The 23,043-nt window shown below is 45.2% G+C and overlaps 1 protein-coding gene across 1 annotated transcript in view; it reads left to right on the top strand.

The window, feature by feature from the left end:
- Window positions 1-23,043, top strand: part of DLG2 (discs large MAGUK scaffold protein 2) — a 1,438,267-nt gene that overhangs the window by 772,779 nt on the left and 642,445 nt on the right. Inside the window, exon 7 of the mRNA XM_058186296.1 lies at window positions 13,106-13,267. Within this exon, the coding sequence (XP_058042279.1) occupies window positions 13,106-13,267 (162 nt within the window). The remainder of the gene's footprint in view (window positions 1-13,105; window positions 13,268-23,043) is intronic.

Here is a 23,043-nt window from a genome sequence, read left to right as displayed (position 1 = left end):
GTTCACATCAGCCCACTGATGTGCCCTTTTGACTAATTTCTTTATTTTCAGGAAAAGTGCCATTTTCCAGCTATGAATATATCTTTCTGTTTAATCAGCCCAGAATAAATCTTCAAGGAATAACCCAAGTGGCCAAAATCATCAGAGACCATGGTTTCATTTTGAGAAGAAGGGAGCCATAGTTTATTGGTTTTAAGACGAGAGTCAAAAAATATCTGTTGGGAAATGTACAATTCATTCTTGTTACCTCCTCATTTACAGGGTCAGGCACAAAGAATGATCCAGCTTCCCCAAACACGACAAACCCTCTGAAATGAACTCAAAGATTCCTTTACTAGGAGCGCCAGCAGCCCTGGCAAAAAGTTTCTCTTTTACCACAGGCTAACGAGTCTGTCAGTCTGTACTTCTCCACCCCAGGCCACCCCAACGAAGCTGTCGGAGTGCTGTCCCGGTGTCTGGAGGCCGTACGGGTCTGGATGGGGAGGAACAGGATCAAACTTAATCCCTCCAAGACGGAGTGGCTGTGGATGCCAGCACCCTGGTACAGTCAGCTGCAGCCACAGCTGTCTGTTGGGGGCGAGTCATTGGCCCCAATGGAGAGGGTGCGCAACTTGGGTGTGCTCCTGGATGGGCGGCTGTCTTTCGAAGACCATTTGACAGCCGTCTCCAGGAGAGCTTTCTATCAGGTTCACCTGATCCGCCAGCTGCGCCCCTTCCTGGACCGGGATGCCCTATGCACAGTCACTCATGCTCTCGTTACCTCTCGTCTGGACTATTGCAATGCTCTCTACATGGGGCTCCCCTTGAAGAGCACCCGGAGACTCCAGCTAGTCCAGAATGCAGCTGCGCGGGTTATTGAGGGAGCCGTTTGGAGCTCCCATGTAACACCTATCCTGCGCAGACTGCACTGGCTGCCTGTTGTCTTCCGGGTGCGCTTCAAAGTGTTAGTTACTACCTTTAAAGCGCTCCATGGCTTAGGACCGGGATACCTACGGGACCGTCTATTGCCAACGTCTATCTCCCAACGACCGGTGCGCTCTCACAGAGAGGGGCTCCTCAGGGTGGCGGCAGCCCAGCAATGTCGGCTGGCGGCCCCAGGGGAGGGCCTTCTGTGGGGCTCACCCTATGGAACGAGTTTCCCCCTGGACTCAGACAAATACCTGACCTTAGGCCTTCCGCCGCGAACTCAAAACCTACTTATTTCGTCTTGCTGGACTCGCTTAAATTTTATATTATTAAATTGATTTATGGGTTTTTAAATTTTTTAGTAAATTTTAGTGGGAATATTTTTATCTATAAGTAGCCAAATTAAATAGGTTTTTTAAGGGTTGTTTTTAGTTTTGTATTGTTGTTTTCTTTCTGTATTTTACTTGTGGCTGTACACCGCCCTGAGTCCTTTGGGAGAAGGGCGGTCTATAAATAAAATTATTATTATTATTATTATTATTATTATTATTATTATTATTATTATTATTATTATTATTATTATTATTATTATTATTATTATTATTATTATTATTAGTCCATCCGTCTGGAAGATGAATAGTTGCCTGCCACATCTATTCATCTCTGCCCCCTGCTGTTTTGGTCCGCCAGCAGCCTGTAGAGCTGGCAGCGGAGTCGGACAGTGAGGAGGCTGGGGAGGACAATGGATCAGTCCTGGAGTCAGGGAAAGGCCCGGGTGAGGGTTCTGTGTCGGAGGCAGAGATGGAGCCAGGGCCATCTGGGAGCGATGTGTGGACTCCAGAGCCTCTAGAGGCGGACAGAGGAGAGGCAGAGGAACAGGAGGATCCTGTTCCTAGTGCACGCATCAGAAGAGCTGCCAGAAGGCAAGACCAGCTGAAGCAAAAAGGATGACTAAGGAGTAAGGCCAGGAGATGATTGGCCCCTCCTATAAGGCTTAAAAGAGCAGCAACGGCTCTTAGGTTCTTTGTAGGAAAGCAATGTTGCTACAATTGTTTCTTGTCTCCTGTTTCTGAACTTCCTGGGGTTCTTGCCAAGAAAAGCCTTTGGCAGGGTGCCAAAGGTTTGTGGTAAGGCCGAAGGACTTTTTCTGAAGGACTTTGTTTTGGAATTAATTTGGACTAAGCTGAGAATGAAGTAATTCTCAGCTGTTCTAATAAAATATGTTTGTTTAGGACTGATAGTGTCTGGTAATAACTACTTGGTCCTAGGTCACAACACCTGCTTTTTATCCCCAGAGCTAGGGTGGGGCTTCATTAGCAGCGGTGGCTCTTCTGTCCCAAGGACCAGCCCATAGATTTCCACTGCTCTCCTCTCCTCTGCCTTCTGTGCATCCATGTCAGGTACTGACCCCAGCTTTTCCTCCTCTTCCTCATCAGCCACCTCCAGACCTGGGGGCTGTTGACTCTCCATCTGAGGGGTGACGGATGGCCCAGGCTCCACCTCTGTCTCTCTCTCTGCCAGCTCCATTCCCTCTTCCCCTTCAGAGCTCTCAGGTTGCCTCGATGCTGACCCTGACTCCCACGCCTCCTCCTCCTTCCCCCCCCTCCTCCTCCTCCTCCTCCTCCTCTTCCTCCTCCTCTGATTTGGCTGCTGGAGGGGCCAGCGGCCGAGAGATCACAAGAAGCACAGAAGGTTTATTCAAATGTATTCACAAGACATTCACAAGATAGAAGGAGTACGGTAGCTCATGTGATTAGGATGCTGGTATGATGATTGGCAGGCTGATGTTTGAGACCTGGTTGCTGCTTCAGGATGGGATGAGCTCCCGTCACTTGCTGCAGCTCCTGCTGATTCAGCAGTTTGAAAGTGGGAGACCATGAATAGATAGATAGGTATCACTTCGGTGATCAGCTTAGTGGGGTTGTGAAAGGAGCCTCCAATGGGTGCCTTCCAGGCAACTGTGATGTCACTGGTTAATCCTTTTAACCGAGAAGTGCTTTGGCTCTTCTAACGTGACTAGTAATCACAAGATACTAGTCAATTAATGGTCAATAATAAATTGACGCTAGATAAAAGTCAGTGGAAGTCAAAGGGGCTGGGACTTAAATCTATGGTGGCAATGCAAGGACTCTAAACTGATGATGCATTTTACTCCACCCCCTCCAGCTATGCCTGCTCTTGTCCCACAATAGCTAGTCCTTGACTTACAACCATCCGTTTAATAACCAGTACAGCAGTACTAAAAAAAGTGACTTACAACCAGCCCTCACACTTTCAGTCGCTGCAGCATCCCCATGGTCATGTGATCATAAAATGGGTGCTTGGCAACCATACATGTATTTATGACAATTGCAGCCTGTATTGATCCAAACACGGTCCTTCAACCAGAGCTATTAAAATAAGTTCTTCTTACAAGGAAGAGGGGTCAATGTATTCTTCAAAGCACCTGAAGGCAGGACAAGAAGATACAGATGACAACCCAGTAGTTTAAAAAGCTGTGCTGCGTGCGCATGTGCAGTGTGCACCAAACACGTGCTGCACATTTAAAAAGCAGTTGAACCGGTAGTTTAAAAAGCTGTGCTGCGTGCGCATGTGCAGTGTGCACCAAACACGTGCTGCACATTTAAAAGCAGTTGAACCGTAGTTTAAAAAGCTGTGCTGCGTGCGCATGTGCAGTGTGCAAAACACGTGCTGCACATTTAAAAGCAGTTGAACCGTAGTTTAAAAAGCTGTGCTGCGTGCGCATGTGCAGTGTGCACCAAACACGTGCTGCACATTTAAAAGCAGTTGAACCGGTAGTTTAAAAAGCTGTGCTGCGTGCGCATGTGCAGTGTGCACCAAACACGTGCTGCACATTTAAAAAGCAGTTGAACCGGTAGTTTAAAAAAGCTACGCTCCAACGATCAGCTGTGCCACACGGTTTAGCTTCACTAGAAAACAGGAAATCCTGCTTTCTAGGAAAGCTAAACCGCGCAGCGCAGCTGATTGTGGGATCATAGGTTTTTTTAACTACCGGTTCGACGGCTTTTTAAATGTGCAGCACACATTTACCACTCATGCACGGCCAGCTAACTGGTAGCAAACTGGTTCAGATTTCACCACTGTCTCCAACCTGTGGGGCATGGCCCGCTACTGGGCCATGGCCTGTTGGCCAATGGGCTGCATGAGTGGCTGGCCAGTGTGCTAGTGTCACCGCCAACGCCGCGTGAGCCCTAATGTCACCGCACGGGTCTTACCATTGTTGTGAGTATCCTGCATTTGCAACCCCGTTCATGTGTGTGCACGTGTGTGTTAAAGGCGCCTGCCCCTCCACTCCTCCAGACCACCAACCAACCCAGAAAGATTGGGGAACTCTGGACTAGAAGACATCCAAGTTTCCTTCTGACTCTATTATTCTGTTAAATAAGGCAAGTAAGATGATAATTAAGATAACTTATCTCTCATTGGTTTGCATGAGTTTACTCTAAGGCTGGATCCAGTGGGCTAGTTTTATTACTCATCTTTTCAGCGCCTAAAACAGACATCTCTTATAACAATCTAATTGTGTCAGAGGGTGTAATGGATCCATCTGCCTGTTTCAGAGAGATATTTCTGGCAGTGATTCCCAAATGCATTTTTACAGCAGGCTCTTATTTCGATTTTACAGTTACCGCTGCCTAGGAATCGTTAAGTACGCTTCCACGCAGGCACTCCTTGACTTCAAACTATTCGTTTCGTGATCGTTCGAAGTTACAATGGGGCCTTGCACTTATGGCCCTTGTGGACTCCCCCATAGTTACATTATCAAACTGCGGACAGTTGGCAACCAGAATGCGTAGTGGCTCACAAGGTTAGGACATCGGCTGTCAATCGGCAGGCTCACGTTGGATATCCAGTTGCTGCCCCGGGACAGGGTGAGCTCCTGTCACGTGCTCTAGCTCACGCCGACACAGCGTTTCAAAAGCGGGCAACCGCTCTGGTACCATTTTGGGCACCACTTTGATGAAGGGACACGGTGGCTCAGTGGCTGAGCTTGTCGATCGAAAGGTCGGCAGTTCAGCGGTTCAAATCCCCAGCGCCGCGTAACAGGGCGAGCTCCCATTTCTTGTCCCAGCTTCTGCCAACCTAGCAGTTCGAAAGCAGGTAAAAAATGCAAGGAGAAAAATAGGGAGCACCTTTGGTGGGAAGGGAACAGCGTTCCGTGCGCCTTTGGCGTTGAGTCATGCCGGTCACATGACCACGGAGACGTCTTCAGACAGCGCTGGCTCTTCAGCTTTGAAACGGAGATGAGCACCACACCTTAAAGTCAGGAACGACTAGCACATTTGTGCGAGGGGAACCTTTGCCTTTTTACCTTGATGGATAACTTCACAGGGATACAAAAGGAACCCTCAACTGGGCATCCCCCAGGCAACGGTGATATCTCCGACAGATCCTTTCACCATGGAAGGACTTCAGATCATATAAAACATTTGCTAGACCAATTCTTGAATGCAGCTCGCCTGTCTGGAACTCACATCTCATTTCTGACATAAATACAATTGAGTGTGTCCAGAAATATTTTACAAGAAGAGTTCTCCACTCCTCTGATTACAACAAAATACTTTATGCCACCAGACTTTAAATCCTGGGTTTAGAAAATTCAGAACTCCGCCGCCTTTGACATGACCTGAGTTTAACTCATAGAATCATCTATTGCAATGTCCTTCCTGTTGAAGACTACTTCAGCTTCAATCACAACAATACACGAGCACGCAATAGATTTACGCTTAATGTGAACCGTTCCAATCTTGATTGCAGAAAATATGACTTCAGTAACAGAGTTGTTAATGCCTGGAATGCACTACCTGACTCTGTGGTCTCTTCCCAAAATCCCCAAAGCCTTAACCAAAGACTATCTACTATTGACCTCACCCCATTCCTAAGAGGTCTGTAAGGGGCGTGCATAAGAGTACCAGCATGCCTACTGTTCCTGTCCTAATGTTCCCTTTGATTGTATCCAATTCGTATAGTTATTTCATGCTTATGCTTATATATATATATATGCTTATATATCGTATAGTTATTTCATTCTTATGCTTATATATACTGTTGTGACAAATAAATAAATAAAATGGCTTAGGGCCTGGGTACTTACGGGACCGCCTGCTGTTACCACATGCCTCCCACCGACCCGTACGCTCTCACAGAGAGGGACTTCTCAGGGTGCCGTCCGCCAAGCAATGTCGGCTGGCGGCCCCCAGGGGAAGGTCCTTCTCTGTGGGGGCTCCCACACTCTGGAACGAGCTTCCCCCGGGTTTACGCCAAATACCTGACCTTCGGACCTTTCGCCGCGAACTGAAGACACATCTTTTCATTCGTGCGGGGCTGGCTTAGATTTTATCGATTTTAAAATCTTTATTATTAATTTTAGATGGGTTTTAGTTTTTATATATTTTAAATTTTTAGGCTAATTATAATAAGTTTTTTAATCTTGCATTTTAAACTGTATATTTTCTTGTCTGTTTTTATTTTGCCTGTACACCGCCCTGAGTCCTTCGGGAGAAGGCGGTATAAAAATCAAATAAATAAATAAATAAATAAATAAAAATAAAAATAAAATAAATAAAAATAAATAAAATAAAGTTGTAGCAGTAGCAGCATCCCAGGATCATGTGAAACTTTCTGATCCTGAAACTTTCTCATTTCCAACAAGAAAAAGAACTCCATCTAAATAAAATGAACTTTTCTCTTCCTCCTCTTCTGTATCTCTCGGTCATTCTCTCATATATATCTATTTAGCTTTTTTTTTTTAAAGTGCAAACTTTTTTTTTCATTTCCCTTCATCCCACGGTTGCTTTTTCCCCCCTTCCTTCTTTCAGCCAAAATATAATCATACTTCAACACAATGGTTCTTCTGCCATCTTGTGTTCTCAACCTGAAATGACACCAAGGCAAAGCAAAGGACACAACAAAGCAGAACGGCGTTGTTGCGATAGAAAACTGTACAGTGTGAGTTAAAGTTTGAAATGCAAGATTGGGCAAATCTCAGTTCTGATTGTTGCTTGGCGGAGTTTTGTAGAACGTTGTAAAACGTATTTTTTTTGTAAAACATATGAAGAACGGTTGCAGGAACTCGGTATGTCTAGTTTAATGAAAAGAAGGACTAAGGGAGACATGATAGCAGTGTTCCAATATCTCAGGGGCTGCCACAAAGAAGAGGGAGTCAAGCTATTCTCCAAAGCACCTGAGGGCAGGACAAGAAGCAATGGGTGGAAACTAATCAAGGAGAGAAGCAACCGAGAACTAAGGAGAAATTTCCTGACAGTTAGAACAATTAATCAGTGGAACAACTTGCCTTCAGAAGTTGTGAATGCTCCAACACTGGAAATTTTTAAGAAGATGTTGGATAACCATCTGACTGAGATGGTGTAGGGTTTCCTGCCTGGGCAGGGGGTTGGACTAGAAGGCCTCCAAGGTCCTTTCCAACTCTGTTATTATGTCATATTATGTTAATGCCAGGGAACGAGAAGATTAAGATCATTCCCAATAAGAAAAATTCTGACTTAGCTTCTATTTTGACCAAGCAAAAACTTTTGGCAGCAAATGAAGAGTTGGCTAGAAGAGATTTTAATCGCCCTATCATGTTTTTGTAGCGCATGCGATCAAATTAAGCCCCACCCACAAAATTAACCCTAATTAAGACCCTGCCCATCCGAGCAGGGGGTGGGGCGAAGCACACAGGTAAAAAATAAGCAGGGGGTGGAGCTGCCCTACTTACCAGGCCTCGCACATCCCGACACCTGCCTCACCTTCTGCAGCCGCTTCTTCTGCGTCCGCTTGCCGCCACTTGCATGCATTGCCCCAGCCTCTGTTTTGCCTTCAGATGCCTGCTGGAAGGCATCTCGTTTGGATTATTGCAATGCTCTCTACATGGGGCTGCCCTTGAAGTACACCCGGAGGCTTCAGCTAGTTCAGAATGCAGCTGCACGGTAATAGTGGGAGCCACTCGTTGCTCCCATGTAACACCACTCCTGCGCAGCCTGCACTGGCTTCCTGTGGTCTTTCGGGTGCGCTTTAAGATCTTGGTTACCACCTTTAAAGCGCTCCATGGCTTAGGATCCGGGTACTTATGGGACCACCTGCTGTTACCTTATGCCTCCCACCGACCCGTACGCTCACACAGAGAGGGTCTACTCAGGGTGCCGTCCGCCAAACAATGTCGGCTGGCGGCCCCCAGGGGTAGGGCCTTCTCTGTTGGAGCTCCTACTCTCTGGAACAAACTTCCCTCTGGTTTACGCCAATTGCCTGATCTCTGGACCTTTCGCCATGAGCTGAAAACCCATTTATTTATTCAAGCGGGACTGGCTTAAAAGTTTTATTAAATTTTAATTGGGTTTTTTTTATGTATTTTAAGGTTTTAGATTGTTTTAAATTTCGGCCATTTATGTAATATGCTTGGTTTTAAGTTTTGTTTTAATCTGTATATTGTGGGGTTTTTATTATTTGGCTGTACACCGCCCTGAGTCCTTCGGGAGAAGGGCGGTATAAAAATCTAATAAAATAAATAAAATAAATAAAATCTCCAGCCGATAACAGAGCTCTGGATCCGAGGCCAGGGCAATGCATGCGAGTGGCGGCAAGCGGCCGCAGAAGAAGTGGGCTAGCAGCGGGCTCCTGCTGGGTGGGGCTGTCGGTGCCACCACCACGAGTGAGCCAATAATTCGAACCCTCCAGAAACAAGGCCTAGCTGTTTTTTCGGGGGTCAAAAGAAAATAAGACCCGGCTTTCTTTTTGGAGAACCATGGCAGTAATAATAATAATAATCAGCTCCAAAGCTGGAGAGCCGGGTTGCAACATGGCAGCTTCTGTTTAACGATTTTGTACAAACAGAATTGAATTTTGTTTGGCTTTTGTTCTGGTGAGGAAGTTTTGTTTCAAGAACGGCCACAATTCTGTGAAGTACTCACAGTAGAACAATCTGTGCTGCGCTATTAGAGTTAATTATAGAGGCTTTAAAATATCTGTTTTGGTTGGCAGCACACGATGCCCTGGTAGTAGTAGGCAATGATTTGTAATTATCATTTATTCTCCACCTGTTCTTTTGTGAAGCCTGTGAGTAGTAGTGTGTGCAAGCGTGCACAGGCCCGTGCGTAGAAGGGCAACGGCAGCTAATTATGGGGAGAAGTTGGCTTGTTTCAAGAGAAGCCTTGCCTACCTTCTCCACCTCTAAGACAAGGGATCGACAACCTTGCTTATTCTTCTCCCCAAAACAGACACAAAAATCGGCAGGACAACTTGAAGTCGAGAGCCAGTTTGGCCTAGTGGTGAAGTTGGTGGTGAAAGTGTCAGGCTAGAAAGTGGGAGCCTGTGAGTTGTAGTTTCACCTCAGAGGTGAAAGCCTGTTGGGCCAAGCACCAGGAGACTGTGAGTTCTAGTCCTGTCTCAGGCACGAAAGCCAGCTGGATGACTTTTAGCCAGTCACCAGGAGTCTGTGAGTTCTAGTCCTGTCTCAAGCACAAAAGCCAGCTGGGTGATTTGGGGCCAGTTACCAGGAAACTGTGAGTTCTAGTCCTACCTTAGCCATGAAAGCCAGCTAAGTGACTTTGGGCCAATCACCAGGTGGCTGAGAGTTCTAGTCCTACCTTAGCCATGAAAGCCAGCTGAGTGACTTTGGGCAAGTCACCAGGCGTCTGAGAGTTCTAGTCCTACCTTAGCCATGAAAGCCACCTGAGTGACTTTGAGCCAGTCACCAGGAGACTGTGAGTTCTAGTCAATGGTGGGATTCAAATAATTTAACAACCGGTTCTCTGCCCTAATGATTTCTTCCAACCAGTTCACTAAACTGCTCAGAAAGTTAACAACCGGTTCTCCCGAAGTGGTGCGAACTGGCTGAATCCCACCACTGGTTCTAGTCCTGTCTCAGTCACGAAAGCCAGCTGGATGACTTTTAGCCAGTCACCAGGAGTCTGTGAGTTCTAGTCTTGCCGCTCACTCAATGGGGTGATCTCACTACCAGGTGACCCTCTCACGGGGTGACCAGTTGGTCGCATGACCAACTGATCACATAAGACCAATAAAAGCAGAAGAGAACTAAAACAAGGCCCTTCAAGCCAAGCTCTGCCGAAGATTTTACTTAGCCTGGTGACAAAATGTTCGGAAACTAAACAATAGGCTTGGGGAACAAACTACTGTCAACATCTACCACCCAAGCCACAAATATTTTCTACCATTTCAAGTTCAATGGGGGACCCACATCTTCTGTGAAGTAGCTTTTCCATTTCAGACCCGGGACATTGCATGGCCCCACCTGCCTCCAGCTGTATTAAAAGGACAGCCAGTTCTTTCTGTAATCTTTTAATAATACTTGTGCTTGTTTTGACCTAAGCGGGAATCATATTTTCATTAAAAAAGGGAGAGAAAGATGTACACTGGATTCACGGAACGATTTTAAGGTAAATATTGGGTCTTCCACAGTATGGAGAGACATAAAAGTTCAGGAAAGCTTGATGGAATTTTTTTTTAAAAAAATAATCCAATATGTCCGTAAGCTATTAAACTGATTGGCTTTACTAAAGCAAAGGCATATGAGAGGGAATTCTTTGAAGGCAGAACAACCTAAGATTTTTTCCCCCCCCCAAAGGTTGAAGAGAAATTTTGGAGAATTCTCATGAATGGAAGCATGATGCTTTTACAGTTATGTGATAGTCAAAATGTATGTTTCCAGGGGTGAGGTTCAGCCGGTTCGTACCAGTTCAAGCGAACTGGTAGTTGTGACCTGCGGGGCTGGCGCCATGCCGTCCTATTCACCTGCGTTTTTTAAGCTATGAATAGAATAGAATAGAATAGAATTTTTATTGGCCAAGTGTGATTGGACACACAAGGAATTTGTCTTGGTGCATATGCTCTCAGTGTACATAAAAGAAAAGATACGTTCATCAAGGTACAACATTTACAACACAATTGATGGTCAATATATCAATATAAATCATAAGGATTGCCAGCAACAAGTTATAGTCATACAGTCATAAATGGAAAGAGATTGGTGATGGGAACTATGAGAAGATTAATAGTAGTGCAGATTCAGTAAATAGTTTGACACTGTTGATGGAATTATTTGTTTAGCAGAGTGATGGCCCTCGGGAAAAAACTGTTCTTGTGTCTAGTTGTTCTGGTGTGCAGTGCTCTATAGCGTCGTTTTGAGGGTAGTAGTTGAAACAGTTTGTGTCCAGGATGCGAGGGGTCTGTAAATATTTTCAGGCAAGCAAAGCGCATGTATGTGCTCACATTTTCGGTGCTGGGGCGAACCGGTTGATAAATTATGTGAATCCCACCTCTGTATGTTTGTGTATGTGTGTGAGAGAGAGAGAGAGAAGAAAAGAAAAGAAAAGAAAAGAAAAGACAAGAGGAAAGGAAAGGAAAGGAAATAGAATAGAATTTATAGAATAGAATTTATTGGCCAAGTGTGATTGGACACACAAGGAATTTGTTTTGGTGCATATGCTCTCAGTGTACATAAAAGAAAAGAAAAAGAAAAAAAATACCTTCATCAAAGGTACAACATTTACAACACAAATGATGGTCATAGGTTGCAATTTAACCCTTAATGATAGCAACAAAAAGTTACAGTCATAAGTGGAAAGAGATTGGTGATTAAAACGATGAGAAGATTAATAGTAGCGTAGATTTAGTAAATAGTTTGACATTGTTGAGGTAATTATTTGTTTAGCAGAGTGATGGAAAGGAAAGGAAAGGAAAGGAAAGAAGGAGAGGAAAGGAAAGGAAGAGAGGGAAGGGAAGGGAAAGAAAGGAAAGGAAAGGAAAGGGAAAGGAAAGGAAAGGAAAGGAAGGGAGGGGAGGGGAGGGGAGGAGGAGAGGAGAGGAGAGGAGAGGAAAGGAAAGGAAGAGAGGAAAGGAAAGAAAAGAGAAAAGAAAAGAAAAGAAAGAAAAGAGGGAGGGAGGGAGGGAGGGAAGGTCTATGTTTCATTGAGTAACAAACTTTAATCCTCTTCCTGGATTCCTATCATTAAAATCTCAAGAGACTTCCTCTTGAAATAAAATTCATGGAGTATTTCTTGTTTTGCTTCTGAATACTTCTTGTCCATGTTCTCGAGGAGAGAAATTTCAACTAAATTTGGTTGCAAAACTTAGAAAGCCCACTCGTGTTTGTTACAAAAGGATAGCTGAGAGCAATACTCAAACTTTCCTAGGCAGGAGTCAGGACGTGCAGTTTCCTAAATGCGAGAGTTGAAAACCCAGCTTTGACTCCGTCAGATCAGAGATGGGTTTCAGCAGGTTCTGACCAGTTCTGAAGAACCAGTAGTGGAAATTTTGAGCAGTTCGGAGGACCAATAGCGGAAATTTTGAGCAGTTCGGAGAACCGGTAGTGGAAATTTTGAGTAGTTCAGAGAACTGGCAAATACCACCTCTGGCTGGCCCCAGAGTGGAATGGGAATGGAGATTTTGCAATATCCTTCCCTTGGAGTGGGGTGGGAATGGAGATTTTGCAATATCCTTCCCTGCCACACCCACCAAGCCACGTCCATCAAGCTATACCTAGAGGTCGCACTTAGAGTTGTCCTTTTCTCATTGTCCTATTGGTGATAGCAGGAACTGACCATGCAGTCTAAGAATGATGGTTGCAAGAAGAGTTGTCAGAACTGCTATCTTATGCTGAGCTTGGCAAATGCTAGGCTGCCAATCTGCTATTGACTATGGGGGTTGAGAGAGGGAACTGGATGGTGAGGAAAACTGACCACTCATTGTGTTTTCCGGAGACAACAAGTCAAGGCCAAACCAGGAGATCAGAATGTAATAGCTAACAGCTTCATTAACTAGCCCACTGTGGAAGAGACCATTCCCAAAACAATTTATTCAAAATTAATTGGAAAATATCGACCTGCAAAGGAATGGAACTGACTTGGGAGGGTAAAGTTAATCAGAGGAATTTGCTGTGCGAATATTTAGTTCTGGCTTTGCTCTATTGTAGTCCACTTGACTTTCAGTAAAAGTATACCATTTATTATGCATGGAGTTGAGGGTCTTTCTTTTCTAAAGAACCAAATTGGGGCAGGACTGACAGCAATTTTACATGGTGAAGTGAATCTGCATTGATGGTAGTTTTGTTAGCCATTAGTGTGATCCACTCAAAAAGACCTCTTCAAACTACCTTGTCATGATCAAATTTCAAGTTTTTCTTCTGCCAGTTCCTTCATATTTTTTTTCTCCTTCTACCTTCCAGAAGTATCATTATCAAGATGAGGATGCACCACATGACCATACTTTACCTCGTTTAACGCATGAAGTGAGAGGTCCAGAATTAGTCCACATTTCTGAAAAGAACTTATCGCAGATAGAAAATGTCCATGGATATGTCCTACAGTCGCACATCTCACCTCTGAAGGTCAGTAAAGCTCCTTCATGACCATAATGTCTGATGTAGATGAAAACACAAAGAATAGAGGTATGTCTTGTCTGATGAGAATGATGGACAGGTAGACCTCAACTTACAACCATCCGCTTAGTGGCCATTCAAAGTTACAATGATGCTGAAAAAAGGCAACCATTGAAACATCCCCACGTGTTCAAAATCCCGACGCTTGGCAACTGGCATGTACTTATGACAGTTGCCGGTTCCAAGGTCACGTGATCCTTTTGCGACCTTCTGACATGAAAAGTCAACGGGGAAGCCAGATAGCTATAGCACGTAGACTTATATACCGCTTCATAGTGCTTTTACAGCCCTCTTGAAGCGGTTTACAGAGTCAGTCTCTTGCCCCCAACAATCTGGGTCCTCATTTGACCCACCTCGGAAGGATGGAAGGCAGAGTCAACCTTGAGCCTGGTGAGATTCGAACTGTCAAATTGCAGGCAGCTGGCAGGCAGCAGAAGTAGCCTGCAGTACTGCACTCTAACCACTGCACCATCGCGGCTCATAGAGTCACATAACAACCCTGTTAGTAATTTAACAATAGCAGTGATTCATTTAACGTCTCTGGCAAGAAAGGTCATGAAATGGGGCAAAATTCACTTAACAACCATCTCACTTAGCAAAGGAAATTTTGAGTTCAATTGTGGTCATAAGTTGAGGACTACCTGTTTTAACTGTTTAAATGTTTTAACTGTTTTGAGTGCGGGCAAGCTCTGCCAAATCTTTTAACTGCAACAGGTTTTGTTCCTGTTCTCTATAAAAGCGTTGTTTTGCCGAGAAGGCACATAATTAGGTGAATAGATATTGTCAAGAAGAGAATACGTTTTCCAGTTTCTAAGCTATGTTCGTGGCAATCTTTCAAAATTTATCTTACCAGCTGAAAATACCCAGACTCTTTGTGTCTTTGTGCAAAAACTGAGCCTGAAGAACAAGATACGAATCAAAACGAAATGAGGTTTTCAAATGCAAAACTAAAATATTAAGAAAGGGCCTCACATTAAGTCGGTCCTCCAAAACCACATTTTCACCAGCTTGTGGAAAGAAATAAGGGTGGGGTTTGGGCTCTCTCTGGGTGCAAGCCGATTGAAAACAGGGGGCTGCTACAGAAAATGCTCACTCGGAAATCTCTTCACATCTTATTTTGTGGTAGATGTGGATCTTTAGTCGGTCCTCCCTATTTTTCAGGTAACAGTGGTGGAAATTACCGTGTTTCCCCCGAAAAGAAGACCAGGTCTTATATTAATTTTTGCTCCAAAAGATGCATTAGGGCTTATTTTCTGGTTAGGTCTTATTTTGGAGGAAAATGTGGTACTAATTGCATCCATCTGGCTGACAATCTTAACTGGGGCTTATTTTGTGGGTAGGGCTTATATTATGAGCATCCTGAAAAAAATCATGCAAGGATTTATTTTCTGGTTGGGTTTTATTTTCGGGGAAACAGGGTAGGAGATCCGGATACAAAACATTTAGAGCAGAGTTATCCAACCTTGACAACTTTAAGACCTATGGACTTCAACTCCCAGAATCCCCCAGCTGGCATGGCTGCTGGGGTATTCTGGGAGTTGAAGTCCACAAATCTTAAAGTTACCAAGATTAGACACCCCTGTTATAGAGGTTCCATAGGTAGCAGCAACATCTTGAATTGTACTTGAAAACCTGCTAGTAATTCATGTAGAAACAGCGTAAGTAGGGAGACCAACCACCAAGCACCTTCGCTGTTGCACCCTGGATCAGCAAAAGTTTCCTGGTCAGCAGTTCTCAACCTGTGGGTCGCGACCCCGTTGGGGGTTGAATTGCGATTTGTCAGGGGTCGCCTAAGACCATCGGAAATATGGGAAGTATACTTACGAGTCGAAGAATCGCGCTTCAATGGTTGACTCCACAAGCCAGCTGCAGGTTCTTCAAATCGCTAGCCGAATTCGGCTTCAGGCCCGATGAATTAAAAAAAGAAAAATCTTTGCTCTGATGTCTCCCTCTCAAGCCAGCTGCAATCACTCCCAATCGCTAGCCTAATCTGGCTTCAGGCACGATAAACTTAATAGGGGAGGAGTCTCCGCTTTAATGCCTCCGTCCTCAAAGCAATCGCAAGCAGTTCAGATCGCTAGCCAATACGGCTTCAGGTGCGATAAATTCAAAAAAACAAGTTTCTCGTTTTTCCCCCCTTTCTGCGGCTGCTGAGGCGCGCTGAGATCGCTGCCTATCACCGCGATGAAATCAATCAGCTGATCAATCAGGGCAAGCCCGTGGTCGCTTTCAGGGAATTTCTGCTAAACAGAAATTACGGTTGGGGTCGCCACATCGTGGAGAATTGTATTAAAGGGGTCGCAGCACTACAAAGGTTGAGAACCACTGTTCCAGGTGATCTTCAAAAAGCAGCTACACGCAGAGTAACATTAATCAGATCAGGAGGTAGCAAGAGCATGAGTGACACCTTCAATGTATCCTGCTCCAGGTAAGACTGCAGCTGGTGCACCAGCTGAAGCTGTGCTAAAGACTTCTTGGTCATGGTGTCTACCTGTTCTTTAACTAGGAGGTGTGATTGCAGGAGGGATGTCCTTCGTTTGTCCTCATCAACATTCCTCAACAGAATGATTATCCCTTTTCTTGTGGTAGATGCTGGTTGTCTGAAGCAAACACGAACAACTTGTGGCTCTTCTGATGGTGTTTGATTTCCACCTACGGACTTTAACTCCCAGAATTCCCCAGCCAGCGTGACTGCTGGGGGTATTCTGAGAGTTGAAGTTCACAGATCTTAAAAGTTACGAAGGTTGGACACCCCCTGATCTAGAGGTCGTGGGGGGTTGGGGAGGATGCAAAATGGAGCTCAGTAACATCTGGAGAACTTTGCTGTGGGGTATCTAAGGCTGGTCCTATTGCTCTTTGTAGTGGCTAGTTCACGCCCCATCAGATATCTTGTGGGCTACATCATTCGATCCTATTGTCAATCCTTGAGTTTGGAAAGGACAAGAGTATTGATGCAAGAGGACCCTGCACCGGTGGGAAAAACACGAGGACTGGGGTGATGATTATTGTGATAGAATAGAATAGAATAGAATAGAATAGAATAGAATAGAATAGAATAGAATAGAATAGAATAGAATAGAATGTATTGGCCAAGTGTAATTGGACACACAAGGAATTTGTCTTGGTGCATAGGCTCTCAGTGTACATAAAAGAAAAAATACGTTCATCAAGGTACAACACTTACAACACTTAATGATAGTCATAGGGTATAATTTAACACTTAATGATAAGCAACAAAAGTTACAGTCATACAGTCATAAGTGGAAAGAGATTGGTGATGGGAACGTTGAGAAGATTAATAGTAGTGTAGATTTAGTTAATAGTTTGACAGTGTTGAGGGAATTATTTGTTTAGCAGAGTGATGGCCTTTGGAAAAAAACTGTTCTTATGTCTAGTTCTGATATGCAGTGCTCTATAGCGTCGTTTTGAGGATATGATGATGATGATGATGATAATGATAAGAGTTTTGTTGCAATCTTTGTCTGTAACTTAAAGATTAATCTATGGCAGGGGTCAGCAACCTTAAACACTCAAAGAGCCATTTGGACCCGTTTCCCACAGAAAAGAAAACACCGGGAGCCACAAAAACCTTTTGACATCTAAAATGAAGATAACACTGCATATATACCTTTGTGCTATGTATAAAAAAAAAACCTATAGTGTGTTGCATTTATGAAATCAATGACCTGCGACAGAGAAAACACCTTTTTATTTCTGCATGCAACAAAAACATTTCGAACGCCGAAAAAAAAAAAAAAAGATGGGCCGAAAAGCTCAATAAATCGCGTGCCGGTGGGTGTCGCACATTGGCGGTTGTGACGCATATTTTGAGCGACAGGGAGCCGCAGCAGAGGGATGAAAGAGCCACATGCGGCTCCAGGGCCGCAGGTTGCAGACCTCTGAGCTATGGGTACAAATATCGGTTTCCTCTCTATGCATATTGGTGGATTTGACTTCCTTTCCTCAACCTGATGTTACCCAGGTAGGTTTGGATCGCAACCTCCAAGCTTCTGGGAGATTCTGGGAGTTGCAGCCTCAACAGGTTTGGAGGGTAGTTGGCCTTCAAGGACATCTGGCAAGGGTTGTAACATTGAAGTTATTAAAGTTCATGCAAAAAGGTTTCTTGTGGTTCAGTCACTACGAAGCCGTCGAAGTGCTCTCCCGGTGTCTGGAAGCCGTACAGGTCTGGATGGGGAGAAACAGGCTCAAGCTCAATCCCTCTAAGACGGAGTGGCTGTGGATGCCGGCACCCCAGTACAGTCAGTCGCATCCGCAGTTGACTGTTGGGGGCGAGTTATTGGCCCCGATGGAAAGGGTGCGCAACTTGGGCGTTCTCCTGGATGGACAGCTGTCTTTTGAAGATCATTTGACGGCCGTCTCCAGGAGAGCTTTTTACCAGGTTCGCCTGGTCCACCAGTTGCACCCCTTCCTAGACCGGTATGCCTTATGCACGGTCACTCATGCGCTCGTGACATCTCGCTTGGATTACTGCAACGCTCTCTACATGGGGCTCCCCTTGAAGGGCATCCGGAGGCTTCAGTTGGTTCAGAATGCAGCTGCGTGGGTGATAGAGGGAGCCCCTCATGGCTCCCATGTTACACCACTCCTGCGCAGGCTGCACTGGCTACCTGTGGCCTTTCGGGTGCGCTTCAAGGTCTTGGTTACCATCTTTAAAGCGCTCCATGGCATAGGGCCGGGTTATTTACGGGACCGCCTACTGCCACCGATCGCCTCCCACCGACCCGTACGCTCTCACAGAGAGGGACTCCTTAGGGTGCCGTCCGCCAGGCAGTGCCGACTGGCGACACCCAGAGGAAGTGTTTTCTCTGTGGGGGCTCCCACCCTCTGGAACGAGCTTCCCCCAGGGCTTCGTCAACTTCCTGACCTCCGAACCTTCCGCCGCGAGCTTAAGACACATCTATTTATTTGCGCAGGGCTAGCCTAGGGTTTTAGTTTTTAAATTTAGTTTTTAATGGGGTTTTATATTATTTTATTCTAGTGATATTTTTAATTTGGCCTAATTAATAAGTTTTTTAATTGTTGTTTTTAACCTGTATTATTTGCATGTTTTTATCTGGCTGTGAACCGCCCTGAGTCCTTCGGGAGATAGGGCGGTATAAAAATTTGAATAAATAAATAAATAAATAAATACTTGTGTGCTACGGACCATAGCAGACCAGTCCTCTTCCTCCCACCTCATCCTCCACTGCAGTGGTGGGATTCAAATAATTTAACAACCGGTTCTCTGGCCTAAAGACTGGCTGGCTGGGCCTAGCCAGGGTGGGCATGGCCAGGGGGTGTGACAGGTGGTACTCAGCCTCCTGCACCCCCAGGAGCAAAAACGGGATGTGGGGGGATGCCCCCCATGTCCCATTTTAGGCCTAGTAGGCCTCCCTGCAGCCTCCTGGGAGCAAAAACGGGCTGCGGAGTGGCCGCACCGCACCCCCCGCGCCCCGTTTTGGGCCTAGTAGGCCTCCCTGCACTTACCTTGGAGCCAAAACAGGGCATGTAGGGACTGCTGAAAGGGGCAGGGCAGGAAGGGAAGGGGCGGGGCCAACCAGCAATTTAACAACCGATTCACCCAAATCGGCCCGAGCCGGCTGAATCCTACCACTGCTCCACTGCCTCCACAGTTTGCCCAAATTCATGTTCTTTGTGTCAACGACACTACCTCGCCATCTCATCCTTTGCCGTCCTCTTCTCCTGTTGTCTTCCGTCTTTGCCAACGTCTGTTTCAAGGAGTCCTCCCTTCTCATTTGGTGGCCAAAGTGTTTGAGCTTCAGCTGCATACAGAATGGTACGTGTAACAAATCTACAAAGCAGAGAGTGCTTTCTCTCTGCAGGAGAAATATTTGTGTTCTATCGATCAACCAGTCAATCGGAATAGAGCTGGAAGGGACATAGTCATTCATTCTGATCGGTTACTCGCTCCAGAAACTCTTGTAAGCGGTACCTTGGGTGACATCTTTTTTTTTTTTTTTAGTAAAAAAGTTTTATTTCCATTTTCCAACAACCTATTCAATATACAGTCTCTTATTCAACATTAGTCATTAACTTTCATTTGTTACTTATTCGGACCTGCCCAGCTACCACTTCCTTCCTTAACAAACCTTTCCTCCTCCCTTCTCTACTTTCTTCTACTTTCTTCATCCTTCCTCTCCTTCGCTTTTCTACATCCTCTCCTCCTTCCCCACTCTTCTCTTCCACCCTTTCTAACCCTCTCTTTCCCCTTTCTTCTTCCTCTCCTTTCCCCTTTTCTACCTCTCTCTTCCTACCTACTTTCTTCCTTCACTCTCCTCTCCTTTCCATTCCCTTCTGAAATGGCAGCTGACCACCCCCGATTTCATTTCAAATTATTTCTATTTCTTAATTACATATCTTCAATCATTCCTTTACATTGATCCTTCATCTCCCCCCCTCTCCCCCCTTCCCCTCCCTTCCCCCTCCCGCCCCCCGAGACTTCCCAGAACAAAGTACAGGGTATAAGATTAACAATCATAAATTAAAATACAACACCTTGGATGACATCTTGATAGATGTGGTGGTATCATTGGACTCTAGTGCTCGGAAAGAATAGTACATCACAGAAGCAGGAACGGTGAATCTCTGCCATTGGGAACTTAGAATAGCAAGCTTAGCACAGCTGTTGCTGATGACAATCAGAGACAAGCTGAAAGAGAATGTATATAGCAGTGGTAGTCAACCTGGTCCCTACCGCCCACTAGTGGGCGTTCCAGCTTTCATGGTGAGCGGTAGGGTATAGTGACCAGACGTCCCGCTTTTGGCGGGACAGTCCTGCTTTTTAATAATTTTTCCTGCGTCCCGCGGCAATTCCAAAAAGTCCCGATTTTTTTTTTGTTTCACTCCCATTCTAAAAATGGGAGGCGGCAACGCAAGAGGAGGAGGCGGAGAAGGGGGAGTGGCAGAGAAGGGGGCGCGAGAGGGAGGAGAGATGCCGCTTGATTTCACCCGAGAGGAAGAGAAGAGCGGAGAGGAGAACCGAGCCTGCCTGGAAGAGCGGAGAAGCAGCAACCGCTCCTCCTCCTTCAGGCAGATGGCAAGACTCAGCACGCATGCGCAGCCCCCCACTCCCCCCGTCAATGGTGTCCCGTTTTGCCATCGCTGAAGTCTGGTCACTTTACGGTAGGGGTTTTGTCCGATACTGAAGCACTTTCCTTTTTTTAATTTAATTGACTTTTTAAAAAAAATTCATAGCATTATTTAAAAACAGAACATCTGTGCCCCATTTTTGGCCTGGAAAGCCTCCTGCACCAACCTGGAAGCCAAAACAGGGCGCGGGGCGCATGTGTGTGTGTTGGGGGGGATGCATGGGGGACGTTTGGGAAGGTCACAAATGGCAATTAAATGACCCCGGGATATGGCCACCTTCATAATTTCATGTTGGATGTCAAAGAGGCCTCTGGTGGCTCAGACTGCTAAGACAGTCTGTTATTAACACAGCTGCTTGCAATTACTGCAAGTTCAAGTCCCACCAGGCCCAAGGTTGACTCAGCCTTCCATCCTTTATAAGGTAGGTAAAATGAGGACCCAGATTGTTGGGGGGGGCAATAAGTTGACTTTGTAAATATACAAATAGAATGAGACTATTGCCTTATACACTGTAAGCCGCCCTGAGTCTTTGGAGAAGGGCGGGATATAAATTCAAATTAAAAAAAACAAAACTCTGTTCTTCCCGGAAAGCCTTCATCCCTGCCATACTATGATGGAACACTAGATGGCGCAATGAACTGGCAATCTTTTTTAATCCGGGGAAATAGTTTTGATACCAAGAGTTGATTAAACAAATGAGGAAGAAATCATGGCAAGAGAAGATGTGTTTTTTTACGGTCAAAAAGGGTGGGATTGATTCGGTCCAAGGTTTAGCTTAACCTTCGGAAGTTGTGGGAGCTTCATCACTGGAGACTTTCAAGAAAAGTTTGGACTGCCATTTGTCAGAAATGGTGTAGGGTCTCCTGCTTGAGCGGGGGGGGGGGGGGTTGGGGTAGATGACCTATAAGATCCCTTCCAATTCTGTTAATCTGTTGTAGGAATTTAGCACCCACCCCCCTCCTAGAAGAATGAAATATTTTAGAAAATATTTAAAAGGCAGAATATATTTCCCTGGATGAGAAATGGAGAAACATGTTTTAAAGTCAAAGCAACTTCCTGCCACCTCCCACCTTTGTCAATGGGCCATTAAAGCCTCAGCCAAGCTCACTCATTCCCCCCCACCTTTGTCAATAGGTCAGAGGTAGAAACTCATTCTCCCCACCTTTGTTAATGGGCCATCATCATCTGCATCATAATAGAACCCATCTAGCAACTGAAACTCACCACATGGCACCTGGGAAGATTACATCAGCCAGCAAGGCTAGCTAAGACCCCCACCCCCTGGGAGTCTGACAGCCAATCAGGATACTCTTCCTGTGCCCCAGAAAGTTCAAAGCTCAGAAAAAGCTTAAAACCAGGGAGCACACAGGATCTCAGCCCTTTTCTGTTCAGGAACTCAAGCCATGTGATCCTGACCACCATTAAACCATCTTTCCAAGCAGCCTCCATGTTTCCAGTGTCTTTGTCCCCACTTGGAACTGAACCCAGATGGATATTTCTTCCAACACTGTTAAAGCAGGGGTGGGTGGGTCTCCAACCGTGTCAACGTTAAGACTTGTGGAAATTTTGAGTAGTTCGGAGAACCGGTAGTAGATGACCGGTAGTCGTGGTCATCACTTGGACTGAGGCGAGGGGGACAGAACAGGTTTGATGTCTGAAAATGTATGGGCAGTGGGAATGAATGCATTTTCCCTCTCTCCCTCCCTCCCTCCCTCTCTCCCTCTCTCTCTCTCTCTCTCTCAACACACACACACATACACACACACACAAACACACACACACACAAACACACACACACACACACACACACACGTGTTTCAAGGAAAGACTTTCCAACTTCTCAATTCATCTGCAATTCAAATACCGCAGTTCATAATGATCTCTCATTCATTCCCTGTCTGATTAAAGCACCATCATCTCCCCACCCCCCCATCCCTCCAGGGAAGAGAGCTAATCAGTTGAAAACCTCATAAACATCGTGTTTGCTAAAAGGAGACCTGAGGATTTGTAATCGTAGGGTTGGTGTTTTCCTTCTCCTGTCCTTTTTGTGTTTCAGGATGGCTCTCCTTAAAGTTGAGGCTTAGTCGTCTGTCAAAAGAGTTAACTGTGGAGTAACTGACCTGTCGTTATTGATAATCTCAGGGTAGAAAGAACAAAAGGTACAGGAGTGGCCAAAATTGTGGAAACCTTTTGGGAAAAGCGTATTTTTGAGGTTTGATGGCTAATAACACCACTTTTTTTTTGGAGGGGGAATTTCAAGATAATCCTATTCCACTGCTGGAATGGCCTGGGAATAGCCCAGACAGACCTTAACCCAATGGAAAATCGATAGAGCCGAATAAAGAAACTTGTTAGTCAGACGCGATCCAGCAATAAAACCCAGTTAATAGAAGCCATTATTCAATCTTGGTTTCACATGATAACAGCTGCAGAACTAAAAGACTCGGTTCATTCCATGGGAAGACGTTGTAAGGCCGTCATTCATGCTAAAAGTTATCCAACTAAGTATTAACTGACATGGTGATCATTTTTTGTATATCTCGTTTTTTCTATGGTGATAATTTTTGTATATCTCGTTTTTTCTACGTGTTTCACTTTTCTTCTTTATCCTGTAA

This window comes from Ahaetulla prasina, chromosome 5 (assembly GCF_028640845.1).
Source record: "Ahaetulla prasina isolate Xishuangbanna chromosome 5, ASM2864084v1, whole genome shotgun sequence".
Classification (NCBI taxonomy): Eukaryota; Metazoa; Chordata; class Lepidosauria; order Squamata; family Colubridae; genus Ahaetulla; species Ahaetulla prasina.
This window is presented reverse-complemented; position numbering and strand designations above follow the sequence as displayed.